Consider the following 13,463-nt stretch of genomic DNA (forward strand, 5'->3'; position numbering starts at 1 on the left):
AGTATGATTGGAAGTAGGTGTAAAAGTTTTACAGTTTTTTGCGCATAAATGAAACAATATTTTCTAGTGATGAATACCGCCTTCAAAACCTTTACATCTATTACTCATCATTCTGTATATAAATGGTATACGGAAAATTGTTATTAATGAACGAAGTAAAAGTGAACGAAGTGAAATATAATCTAACAAAATAAAACAATATTATTACTAATGCTATTGCTATATTGCTAATATTGTTATTAACAAAAAAAACAATCTCATTCCTTATAACACTCGTCATTTCCCACCAGCACTAACGACTGATTAACCCTATTAATTGCACAAATAAAAAACAAAAAAAACCGAAACCATGAACTTTATAGTTCATTCTTTCATTTGTTCAGCAGACACGCCCACTGCAAGCCATAGGTCTCCAAGGACCGCCCCAATGACTGGTCTAGTGTTGCCCGCATCCAGCGATATCTCGCGACCTTGATTATGACTTCGATCCATCTAGTAGAGGCCCTGACCATGTCTACCTGCGTCTACCGGCTTTTAGTAGCCACTTGAGAACCATGCGGCCCCAACGGCAGACGCTGCACGAGTAATGCGGTCCCTTTACTGCAGGGAAATAGCAATTCTTCAAGCTCCGTATGATCTCCTTATTTCTGATCAAAACTCTCAGCCTCCATCCATAACTCTATTGATTGACCTTGAGCTTTATTATAAGGCCCATCGTAAGCGACCACGTCATCACTGGCAACATATATTTAAAGACTTTTGTGTAAAACTACTGTTACCTAGTACGAAAACCCTCGCTCAGTAATCATTTTGTATTCCCAACATACATTAAAGTAATATTGTATTTAAAAGAGGGAGTTATATCCTTATTATTGGCTATTTGTATAACAAGTTTGCCATCTTGCGGTTTAGTCAACGTGTAAAAATAACTGGAGAATTTTGTAATAATTACTTAAATAGATTCTAACGCATACATAAATTATTGTTATTATTTTACCTGAATTACAATTAATGGGCGATGAAAAGATTTTAGTTTAAGAATTAAATTACTATCATCATTTCAGCTGTAATATGTCCAGTGCGGGACCTATCTTATTTTTATAAAAACAATTAAAACAAATGATCAAATTTAAATTTCATATCTCAATTATTATATTAACGAGTCGCGTGGTGTTATATAGAGGGCGATGTCTTTATAAAAACTCTTATCTCTATGTTTATTACGTAATTAACTGCAGAGCGTGTACTTTCTGAAAAACGTCCAATCATTCTTGCTAAAGGACGTTCAATATTGGACGTGGGACCGGTCGGAAGTGGTCTGCATACGGCGTCTTCCGGCGACCTTCACAAGGTCATCTGTCCACTTCCTAGCTGGACGTCCGTCGCTGACGACACACCGTACTCTTCACTCCATAACCTCATAAACCCAGCAGCCATATGTTGTGACAATGTTCGCATACAACATATATACGTAGTATATATTAGTCTAGAGCAGAGTTCCCCAAACTTTTTTGAGTCGTAGACCCATTGCCATGTTTTTCCGTCTTGGGTAGACCCCTTGATTACCTGATATTGATATCCTGTAACTTTCTAACTGTAGTGAAGTTTAGTGTATGTTCAAAATGTATTGCGACCACAAAGCGAATACCAATATCCTACAACTTACACAATTTTATAAACATATATAATATTTTTTTTACTTCATAGGTACTTTTATAAATAATGTAAATGTTTTGATATTATAAGATAGTATGATGTAAGTAAATAGGTACTATCAGTGTATGTGTTGAGATCCACTATCGTGGACCCCCATTTTCATTTCATGGACCCCCAAATTTTTTTTCGCTGACATAGACCCCTTGCAGGTTGTCATAGACCCCTAGGGGTCGATATAGAACACTTTGGGAATCACTGGTCTAGACAATACATTGCAACTTGACCTTGTATTAGATACGATTTGTTTAATCTACGCTTGTCATACATTTTATTGGTAGTCTTAACGTCACAAGAATTGATAATGAAATATTGTTATATATTTTTTTTAATAATAGTTCCTTATATAGTCTGTGTTTACTAATTTAACACTATCTCATTTTTCAATATAAACTAGCGCTAAAGATGTATTCGGAAGACGTTCGACTTATATTTAAAATATTTTTATTCAAATACGCATTTACATGCACTTTTCTGCAGTCAATTATTTTTAATATAATAAATATTTAATAACATTTAATATAAAAAATCTTATTGTATGTTCATCATAGGACCTAAAGTTGAAACGGTGATGAAAGGAGTATTTGAATTTGTTCAGATATAACAAATTCAAATACTTCTTTCATCACCGTTTCATCATATTTTGTAGTCATTTTCCAAAATTTAAACTGTAATGTGCAAATAAAGCAGATTAGAAATCACGTGATCATATAAAAATGAACAATAATTTTATCGTAGCAACGGTACTTAAAAGATAAGATAGATTAATCTATAAAATTTACATGATTAATAAGCTACTTAATGGTTTAAAAGATATTAGCTGCCTTGACGTATTTCTTAGTTAAGAATTACTGGCCAGTCATTGCCCCCCCCCCCCCTCCCCCAAATAGTATTTCAGAACGGTCACTTTATTAAACATTTTTTTTAAATTTGCTACTTTAATAATGAATTCTCGTAATTATGATTATGTTCTCATTACAGTGCAAAGCCCGTGATCATTCTGGTAAAACGAACCAAAAATGAGGAGATACGTTGACGAACGAAGAAAGTAACTCATATCGCCCAGGCGATTGGAAAGTGACAGTGCCGCCGGGGTCCTGAGGTTCTAGAGCGTAGATTATCGGTCAGTAACTCCGTTTGACGTTCCACGTTGACGATGATGAATGTCATAGTAGTATTTTGTGATACACGATATTTATCCTAAAATGCCTAAAAATTATTTTCATTTCTATTTTTATTTTCTTACATTTTTCACAATTTCTTTCATCAGTCATCTATTTTTCGTCACAATATCTCACTCTCCTGTCTCACTTGTCTCCATCTTTATACACACCACCTCCCTAATTTCTCTTCCGCTCCTAAAATACTACAGTAAATCATTTCTTTATATCACTGTACAGTTTTATCTATTTTATGTTTTCTTTTGGATCTGACCAGAAACTTAAAATTCACTGCAACTTCAAATTGCCAATTCAATGGGCTATGTCGGTTGTTATATAATATTGAGTAAGAAAAGGACCAATATTTAGCCACTTCCGCACATGCAGTGGTAGTCGTGCAACAAATTACACCGATTAGTGATAAACACAGAGACTGTGTTTGGCACTAATCGGTGTAACATAACTCCTGAAGATGCCCCGTGGAGGGGTGAAACACGTTTTGAGTGATTTAGCGGTGGTAGTTGTGTAATTCGCATTGTTTGCCACATGCGCATTTATCAGCGGGCTGGCGGGCGGTGCACTTTGGTTCACGTCTACCGCTGCATGTGCGGAAGTAGGTAAATATTGGTCCTTTTCTTATTCAGGATGGACTTCCGCAAGGTAACGCCTGATTCCATTAAACATAATTACTAAAGGTCCACGAAAATTTATCTGCATTCTATAGAGAAGAATTAAAATGTTGACTTGACTTTATCAATGTAGGCAGATAATTTTAAGAAGGTCAGCGCCTAAATGATATAAATAATATACAGTATAAGTTTAATACTAACACTTGCGATTGCGGTAGGTCGCGGATCCGATTCCCGGGATGCAATCTTATGTACGAGTAATACACTCTACGTGCATTAATTTAAAGTGCACCGCCCGCCAGCCTTTATATATATATATATATATATATATATATATATATATATATATATATATATATATATATATATATATATATATATATATATATATATATACACACACATATATGTATATATATATATATATAATTATATGCATTTGTATGGTACGTTTGTAAATATGTATGTATTTGTATGTACGTACGCCCTAAACTACCCTTTCCTTCATGTCTCTCATCTCCATCCATAGGTTGTCTAGTAGAGATCGCCTTGAGCGATAAGACCGCCTATTGAATCATAAGAATTGTTTCTTTTTTTTCTTCTATTCATTACCTATGGTGTATAAAAAGTGTTAATAATAATAAATAAATAATAAAATTGGGATACGTTTAAATAAAATTATTGTTATAGAATTGTAGGCAGTCCTTTCCGTTATAGTGCGGATGATATAACATAGTATCGTGTATTCTGTACGCACTTAGTCCGCAATCAGTTCTATGTGTGGATGCGTAGGAGCAGGCCGCGTGTGCTCACTTTAATAACAGTGCGTTGTTTGTGTAAATAAAATTATAACAGCGATTACATGTTATTATATTTATAAGGTAATTAAAAATAATACTATGTTAATAACTATTTTATTACAGTTCTCTTACGTATAACATTAATCGAGGTTATATTAAACTTAAAGATAGTAACCCGTACACACCGCCGCGGATATATCCAAACTATTTTCAGGATCCAATGGATTTAAAAATACTGGTAAATATTCTTGTCACATATATATTATACATATATTTATAATTTTAATTATGCTTTAATTTTCTTCTTACTGAGCAATATTGAAAATTGTTTATATCGAATATTATTTCTTCCAATTTATTATCGATACTGGTTTCCATATTTTGTGGATAATCAACTATAGTCGGGAATGCTTTACGGCGATTGTTCGTAGAACGATTTAATATCGCAGACAAAGATCAATGTAATATGACCATGAAAGAGCTATAGTTTGGATTGTTAATATTAATAATAAAATATATTTTGGTTTTTTACGATGTTTTGCTTTCTTAATTACGAGCAATAATCATCATTATTTCAGCATTAAGACGTCAACTGGTGGATATAGGTTTGCGTGCAATAGCGATATTATATTATCGGAAATCGCAATATTTATTCATAAAACAAGTAAAGAATTATTAAATTACCTCTATTTTGCTGATTAACAATATTCAAATAATCACTTCAATTTTAATTAAATTAATTAATTTCGGTAAGAGCAGACGTAAATAAATATAGATTTAGAATTGTTACAGTATTCTGTAGGAAAAGGAATGAAGAGAGGCGATATGTGATAGGTAACAATGTAAGGAAAGGAATGGAAGAGAACGATAAGGATAACAAAAACTTTTTTTTATGAATAATGTCCCTGCTTACACACATCAGGGGAGCACGAGAATTCCTCAAAAACGGGGCCCAAATAATATATATATATATATATACATATATATATATGTATATATATATATACATATATATATATATATATATATATATATATATATGTATATATATATAGGTTTGGTAACGACTCGTTTATTAATTAGAGTAATGAAGTGATTGAAGCTTGCTTAGTTCGTTCGATAGTGCAGATATCAGTTTTATTGAATTCTACACATTTAATTTTATTTTTTATTTGTAAATAATACAACGTTATTCCAGATAGAGGGAGCTCGCGTCGTCCACTCTTTAGTCCAGCAACCTGCTCTGCAGAAGCTGAACGCTCGACCAAACCCCAATAGGAATCCTGGCTGTACCCAACACGAGCTGATGTCCGACGAACACTTGGAATGTCAGGCCAGACACCACTCGCTGACGATCTATCATCCAGTTGGAACGTGTTCTATGGGCGCAGCTGATAACCCCGACGCAGTGGTCGATCCGAGGCTAAGAGTACGTATTAAATAAACAGATTAACAAATAAATAATTATAAACCTTTCACTTAACTCTCGCTGTGCCTGCTGAATATAATCCTAGAGAAATATTCATAACCAGTTTATTAAATAAAATAATATCAAAATATAGACCTACTATCAAAAATATACCAGCATTTTTACTATAAAAATACTTTTATTTTATACCACCATTGTCACGAATTTAAAAAATGTTATATTGTAACTAAAACATTACTGTTCACCTAATAAAACAATTACAGTGAAATCAGAATCTCTCACTTCAATCTTAATGACAAGCGGTGGAGAGGGCTATGCTAGGAATTACTGTCGTTCGACGTGCAATGAGGAAATACGTAGATAGACGAAAGTAGCTAACATGGCCCAGCGAGTGGCATGTTGAAGTTGCAGTGGACAAACTACATAGCGCCAGAAAAGATGGCCGATGAGACCTTAGAGTTCGGGAATGAATACTACAGCGTGACGTAGGATTTTACCCACGAGGTAGAGAGACTAATTTGAAGGTTCAAACCGACCTTGTTGAGCATCTATGTTTGAGGTCTAGAAGTAGTCATCAGAGACCGTTTCACTGCTGAGATGACGATGATAATGATGATAGCACTTGTATTTATTACGTAACAATCTTTACATATTTTTCATATTTACCAACTTCCGTTCAGCAAATCTTGTCGTCTAAGAAAGTTGAATACAATAAAAACAAAACTGAAATAACTTCAAGGAAACATTTTTAATTAATAATAATTCATTCGTAAGGACATTTTTACATTATTTTTATTTACTTTGAAAACTACAGAAAACATTATATTACATGTGAATAAATAATTATTACTAAAACAATTTGTATAGTTTTCGTATATTAAAAATAATGTTAACAAAGTTTCTCGTCTCCATATACATATAACCCACCTATCTACACCTACACCAGAAGACAATTAAGCACATAAAAAATACAAGTAATTCTTCTATGTTTTACATTGTCTTCGTCCATGACATGATAACTTTAAATACAAAACTCAATTATATCTCAATTTGATGCAACACAACTAAATAAAAATAATTATATTTTTTTATTATTTACAGGTTTACGGTATAAAAGGGTTGAGGGTAGTAGATGGTAGTATAATGCCGACAATAGTCAGTGGAAACACAAACGCACCAATCATTATGATAGCAGAAAAAGCCGCAGACATGATAAAAGAGGATTGGTCAGAAAGTAACCCTGAGGAAGCCCACTGCGATCATAGTTACAGACATAACACTAATACAACTGACATAGATACACCAAAGAAAATTCAGCTCATACAAGAAGATAAACAAGACCTTTTATATGAAACAGCTAGCCTATTCCCCAGTCTATCTCAAGGTTTTCCACCTGGATATATAAAGAAGACAGAAGCAAATAAAGCAAAACCTTTATCAACGAATTTAAGTTCTTCGAAAAAAGAGCAATCGCTTCCAAATTCATATAACCCTATCCACCAATTTCATAATTCAGACGCCAACATACCGTACACTGGCGAACAGAACAACTGGAAATCCTATCCTTATGATATTTCAGAATACAAGTTCCAAAAAAATCCGTATAAGAACATAAATAGGATACAAAACGCAATACCCGTATATGTACCGGTAAATCCTTATTTTACACAGTACAGTAACAACCATTATAATACTATAAAAACACCAATTTACAAACCAATAAAACATAGAACGATGAACACAAAATCATACGAAAGCAGGCGATCTAAAAATAATAAGAAAATATACTTTAAAACAGATGAAGTCTTAACACCGAATGGGAGGAAGGATTGCAAAGTTTGGTTGTATTATAACGGAATGAAATATGAAGTGTCTTTATGAACAAATAGAAACGTATATAGATTTAATTTTAGTAATAAATGAACACAAATATTGATAAGGAACACCTAATTTAATATAGAACGAGACATAGATATTTGTCTACAATAGTTTAAGCTAGTTGTGAATCCGTGACTCTGTAGCTTTATTTTTGAGTGCCTTTCACAAAATATTTTAGTTATTTTTTAGAGAATTATTAGTTATAGATGCAATAGTTTTAAACAGGTCAATGAAAAGCTCATTCGTTGTCAATTAATGTGTGGTAAATCCTATTGAAAAAGTTAATGGTTTTTGGAATTACAGCGGAACGATTATAAATAAAAAGCGTTTTCAAATCAAATTACTACATATTCAAATTAATTATTATTTCTTGTCTATTCGTGCTGACTTTGTACTGACTGTACCTTTTAAATCTTTTACACCTATATCCGATTACTAATTCATTTTAAAGGATCATTACCCCAATACTGTTAACGTTATTTTAAAGGTCTTAATTTCATATCCTATATATTCTATTACTGACTATCTTGCTGACTGACTTTCGTTCTAATTCCCATTTTTGTCGATTTTTACCTTATTTTTATTTTACGAATATACTGTTTACATTTTGTATTTGCTTATTATTATTTTTGTTATGCATCTTATTTTGAACTAGTTGTATCCGCGATTTACCCCGCGTGGAATCCAATGAAAACTATTTAATTTATTTAGACTTTTTTTCGTTTAAGTATTTTTCTAAAATAAAATTACTTCAAGTTACTCCTTATTACATCAGCTGCCAATACAAGTCCCATCAAAATCTACCCAGCCATTTAAGAGATTAGTCGGAAAAAATGAACAGACAGACAGAAAAAAAATTACAATAATGAAATTTTGGTATATGTACCAACATATGAGTATAGTAAAAAGCGGTTATTTTATAATCACATAAAGACTCTTGGAATTTCATTTATCTGTATAAATTAGCGTGGAAGCTTTATACTATTGTAAATTGTAAGTGGTCTAATTTAATTATTGTAAGCTCTAGCTTTATAAAGTATTAATTGAAATAAAATGTTATATCTATCTTTACCAGATGTGGTAAACATATGGTACATCTTTACCACTTATGGGAAAGATCAAACATATTTAACAATGACAAGCTTAAGAATATCTAATTAAATATATTCTAGAAAATATAATATTTATTTTAAGAAGAACAACATTTATTCATGTAATTGGCTATTCAATTAACAAGTTTTCCTTCACTTGGTTTAGTCAACACGCAAAGATAACTAGATGTTTTGTAAACATTAGAATCTATTTACATGATTATTATAATTATCTAAGGAGACTCCAATGTTTACATAACTTATCGTTTTAATTAACTTGAATTACCATTAATTCAGATATAAGGATGATATGACGAATTCAATAATATATATATATATATATATACATATATATATATTGTTGTTATCTGTAAGCCTTCCCCGTTTTAACAAACATTCAAAACAAACCATCAATTTAAATTTCTTATCTATATAGATATAACAAGTCGTTGAGAGATTAATATAGGGCGATGTTTATATTAAATTATCTGTATGTTCATTACATAATCGATTAAATTCATTAAACGTATAATTTTCGAAAAACATAACATCTAGTCGTTCCTATCAAAGGACAGTAAGTTGGATACAAGAAAGACCTATATATATATACCTATAGACAGTCTTCTATGCATCCAAGTTTTTGTCCACCGTGTGGACAGGCGTCTTACGCTCTTTGCCGATTCTATTTTTCTACTCCAGAACTTTACCACAACAACAGCCATCTGCTCAGTCCGATATGTAGGCTGCCCACTGCTACTTCAACTTCCAAATTCGCTGAACTGTATGAGTTACCTTCTTTCGTCGTAAATATGGAGAATAATAAAATAAAAAGAAAAATAGAAATAATAAGAAAATTTGTCTAAAAAAATAATAGGAAATTTTGTAATAAATAGGCATGTAATATAAATGTAATAATTGTTTTAATAAGTAATTCATTATAAGATTATTATGTAAACAAAAATGTAAAAGGTACTTAGGTGAAAAGACAGCCTTTAGGCGGTAGAGATTTTTTTTTCTTTTATGGCCCCCACTATTGGGGGCCTCTCGTGCTCCTAATTTGTTGGGATCAGGGTCTTTATTCACAAAATAAGTTTTTCATTTATTTTATCTTTATTCTTCACTAACTTTTATCCTTTTATCCTTCACAATACCTTGCATTTTTTTATTCTTTCATTCCTTCTTGCTTTCATCGCCTTTCTTTCCATCATCTTATTACTCTTAGGTGGCTAGGCACATTTTTTATTCTTTATTTTATTACTTACTTATCCTATTTTTTATATCACGGTTTTCTTTATTGGGTTTTACTTTTTTAATTCCTATTATTACTTGACTTGTTCTTTTATATGTGCAATTTATTTAATATTTGATGCCTATTTATCTATACTGTTTTATTTCTATTCACAGTGTTACTCACCACCCTACGAGCAAACGATAGGAATGATGGGCGAAGGTTGTCGTCGCCCATCATTAAGGCGATGCTCTCCAAATCTATTTTTAATTTTATTCCGTTTCCAGGGCACTGCGCATCTTTACATGGGTGGTAGAGGTTTAGATGGCGACAAAATAAATAAAAAAAAACTTTTTTCGTCAATGGCTCTCCTAATCCCTGATTCGATGTAGTAGAGATTTGGGGCGTTGGTATTCCGCTAAGTTGACCCACGACTTAGGGTCGCGTGATGTCTCTGGATTCGAAGAGCGCACCCCCAGTCATCGTTACGATCTTTGGGGGAGGCTTATTCCTTTCAGTGCGTGTCAATCGGCTGAAAAGGACAAGAAGAGAAATCCCGAGTATATATCTATCACTTAGTCGTTCTCGTGTAACTAAAAATGTCACGTCTAAACTTAGGAAATTTATTTGATATTATTTTTGTATGTTTCATAATCGCGAGTTACAGTCTCATAGCCGTAATTGCGTTTTAATAATATACACAAAGTATACTGCCTAGCCTAAAATACGAGTACACTAACTTTGCTGGTTATATTATAAAACATATAAATATAAATGATTGTGAGCAATGGTGTCCTAGTGGTATTAGGTCACAGGATATAATCTTATATAATTAACAGTTTGTGAAATAATTATATATGATTGATATATGATAACATGTTTTATATCATTCCACAATGTTAGTTCTCTAATACATAGATTGTTACATTTATCTTAATGTCTACAAATATAGTATTTTGGCTCTAATGGCAAAGTTTATCGGTAATAGATTAATAACATATATAGTCATCAATTTATGATAACAGTTCTAAACACTATTGTCAAGTAATTTACGTCACACATACTTTAAAGTGACATAACATACTACTCTTTGATCAAAAAGTAATGTGAAATTGTTGAATGTAGGTAAATTTTTTCCTAGATTGATAGGAATGTCTATAACATTTGCCAAGCGACTGTTTGTTAAAAATTTGGATTATCTTTTGGCTCAACCTAAAGCATTTTGTAGGATGTTTTGTACTTAAACGCGTGAAGTCTAGACTGCTGTCAAAATTTTTTTGGAAAAAAAATGTCAAAAACTAGACTGATATCGTTCCGCCATCAACATATTCGCCTGATTTGGGTTCGTGCGACTTCTATTCAACTACAATTCAAACGGCTAATGCGGAGACGCCGTTACGACTGAAGAGATAAAAATCGAATCGAACATCTTGAAGGCTATACTGTTTTGTGGACTGGGAAAAGCGTTAGCAAAAGTGCGTTTTATTAGACGAGGAATATTTTGAACAAGAAAGAAATAGATTTGTAAGAATAAATAATGTACATTTCATAAACAAATTATTTACATACTTTTAGGTCACAGTATTTATTACATTAGTAATAGTACATATTAAGAAGAAGCATTTTAATCTGATTACTTCATACAGCCAGAAGTTATTGGCCTGTAGTATCACAATAGAATAATAAAACATATTTGATCGTGATCACTTTATACAGTATGATTGGAAGTAGGTGTAAAAGTTTTACAGTTTTTTGCGCATAAATGAAACAATATTTTCTAGTGATGAATACCGCCTTCAAAGCCTTTACATCTATTACTCATCATTCTGTATATAAATGGTATACGGAAAATTGTTATTAATGAACGAAGTAAAAGTGAACGAAGTGAAATATAATCTAACAAAATAAAACAATATTATTACTAATGCTATTGCTATATTGCTAATATTGTTATTAACAAAAAAAAACAATCTCATTCCTTATAACACTCGTCATTTCCCACCAGCACTAACGACTGATTAACCCTATTAATTGCACAAATAAAAAACAAAAAAAAAACCGAAACCATGAACTTTATAGTTCATTCTTTCATTTGTTTCAGCAGTACACGCCCCACTGCAAGCCATAGGTCTCCAAGGACCGCCCCAATGACTGGTCTAGTGTTGCCCGCATCCAGCGATATCTCGCGACCTTGATTATGACTTCGATCCATCTAGTAGAGGCCCTGACCATGTCTACCTGCGTCTACCGGCTTTTAGTAGCCACTTGAGAACCATGCGGCCCCAACGGCAGACGCTGCACGAGTAATGCGGTCCCTTTACTGCAGGGAAATAGCAATTCTTCGAGCTCCGTATGATCTCCTTATTTCTGATCAAAACTCTCAGCCTCCATCCATAACTCTATTGATTGACCTTGAGCTTTATTATAAGGCCCATCGTAAGCGACCACGTCATCACTGGCAACATATATTTAAAGACTTTTGTGTAAAACTACTGTTACCTAGTACGAAAACCCTCGCTCAGTAATCATTTTGTATTCCCAACATACATTAAAGTAATATTGTATTTAAAAGAGGGGAGTTATATCCTTATTATTGGCTATTTGTATAACAAGTTTGCCATCTTGCGGTTTAGTCAACGTGTAAAAATAACTGGAGAATTTTGTAATAATTACTTAAATAGATTCTAACGCATACATAAAATTATTGTTATTATTTTACCTGAATTACAATTAATGGGCGATGAAAAGATTTTAGTTTAAGAATTAAATTACTATCATCATTTCAGCTGTAATATGTCCAGTGCGGGACCTATCTTATTTTTATAAAAACAATTAAAACAAATGATCAAATTTAAATTTCATATCTCAATTATTATATTAACGAGTCGCGTGGTGTTATATAGAGGGCGATGTCTTTATAAAAACTCTTATCTCTATGTTTATTACGTAATTAACTGCAGAGCGTGTACTTTCTGAAAAACGTCCAATCATTCTTGCTAAAGGACGTTCAATATTGGACGTGGGACCGGTCGGAAGTGGTCTGCATACGGCGTCTTCCGGCGACCTTCACAAGGGTCATCTGTCCACTTCCTAGCTGGACGTCCGTCGCTGACGCCACTCCGTACTCTTCACTCCATAACCTCATAAACCCAGCAGCCATATGTTGTGACAATGTTCGCATACAACATATATACGTAGTATATATTAGTCTAGAGCAGAAGTTCCCCAAACTTTTTTGTATCGTAGACCCCCTGCCATGTTTTTTCCGTGTTGGGTAGACCCCCCTACTTACCTGATATTGATATCCTGTAAATTTATAACTGTAGTGTAGTTTAGTGTATGTTCAAAATGTATTGCGACCACAAAGCGAATACCAACATCCTACAACTTACACAATTTTACAAACATATATAATAATTTTTTTACTTCATAGGTACTTTTATAAATAATGTAAATGTTTTGATATTATTAGATAGTATTGATGTAAGTAAATAGGTACTATCAGTGTATGTGTTGAGATCCACTATCGTGGACC

General features: G+C 32.7%; 2 protein-coding genes across 2 annotated transcripts in view; one reads left to right on the forward strand and one right to left on the reverse strand.

The window, feature by feature from the left end:
- The window catches only part of Flo2 (flotillin-2), a 394,067-nt gene that overhangs the window by 80,820 nt on the left and 299,784 nt on the right, over positions 1-13,463 (reverse strand). The window lies entirely within an intron of this gene.
- Positions 1-13,463, forward strand: part of LOC137924327 (uncharacterized) — a 37,929-nt gene that overhangs the window by 20,068 nt on the left and 4,398 nt on the right. The window contains exons 6-7 of the mRNA XM_068767723.1: positions 5,501-5,731; positions 6,833-7,381. Coding sequence (XP_068623824.1) covers positions 5,501-5,731; positions 6,833-7,381 — 780 coding nt within the window. The remainder of the gene's footprint in view (positions 1-5,500; positions 5,732-6,832; positions 7,382-13,463) is intronic.

This window comes from Battus philenor, unplaced genomic scaffold, assembly GCF_028537555.1.
Source record: "Battus philenor isolate CCGP_79_NKW_IND1 unplaced genomic scaffold, ilBatPhil1.0.hap1 SCAF_23, whole genome shotgun sequence".
Classification (NCBI taxonomy): Eukaryota; Metazoa; Arthropoda; class Insecta; order Lepidoptera; family Papilionidae; genus Battus; species Battus philenor.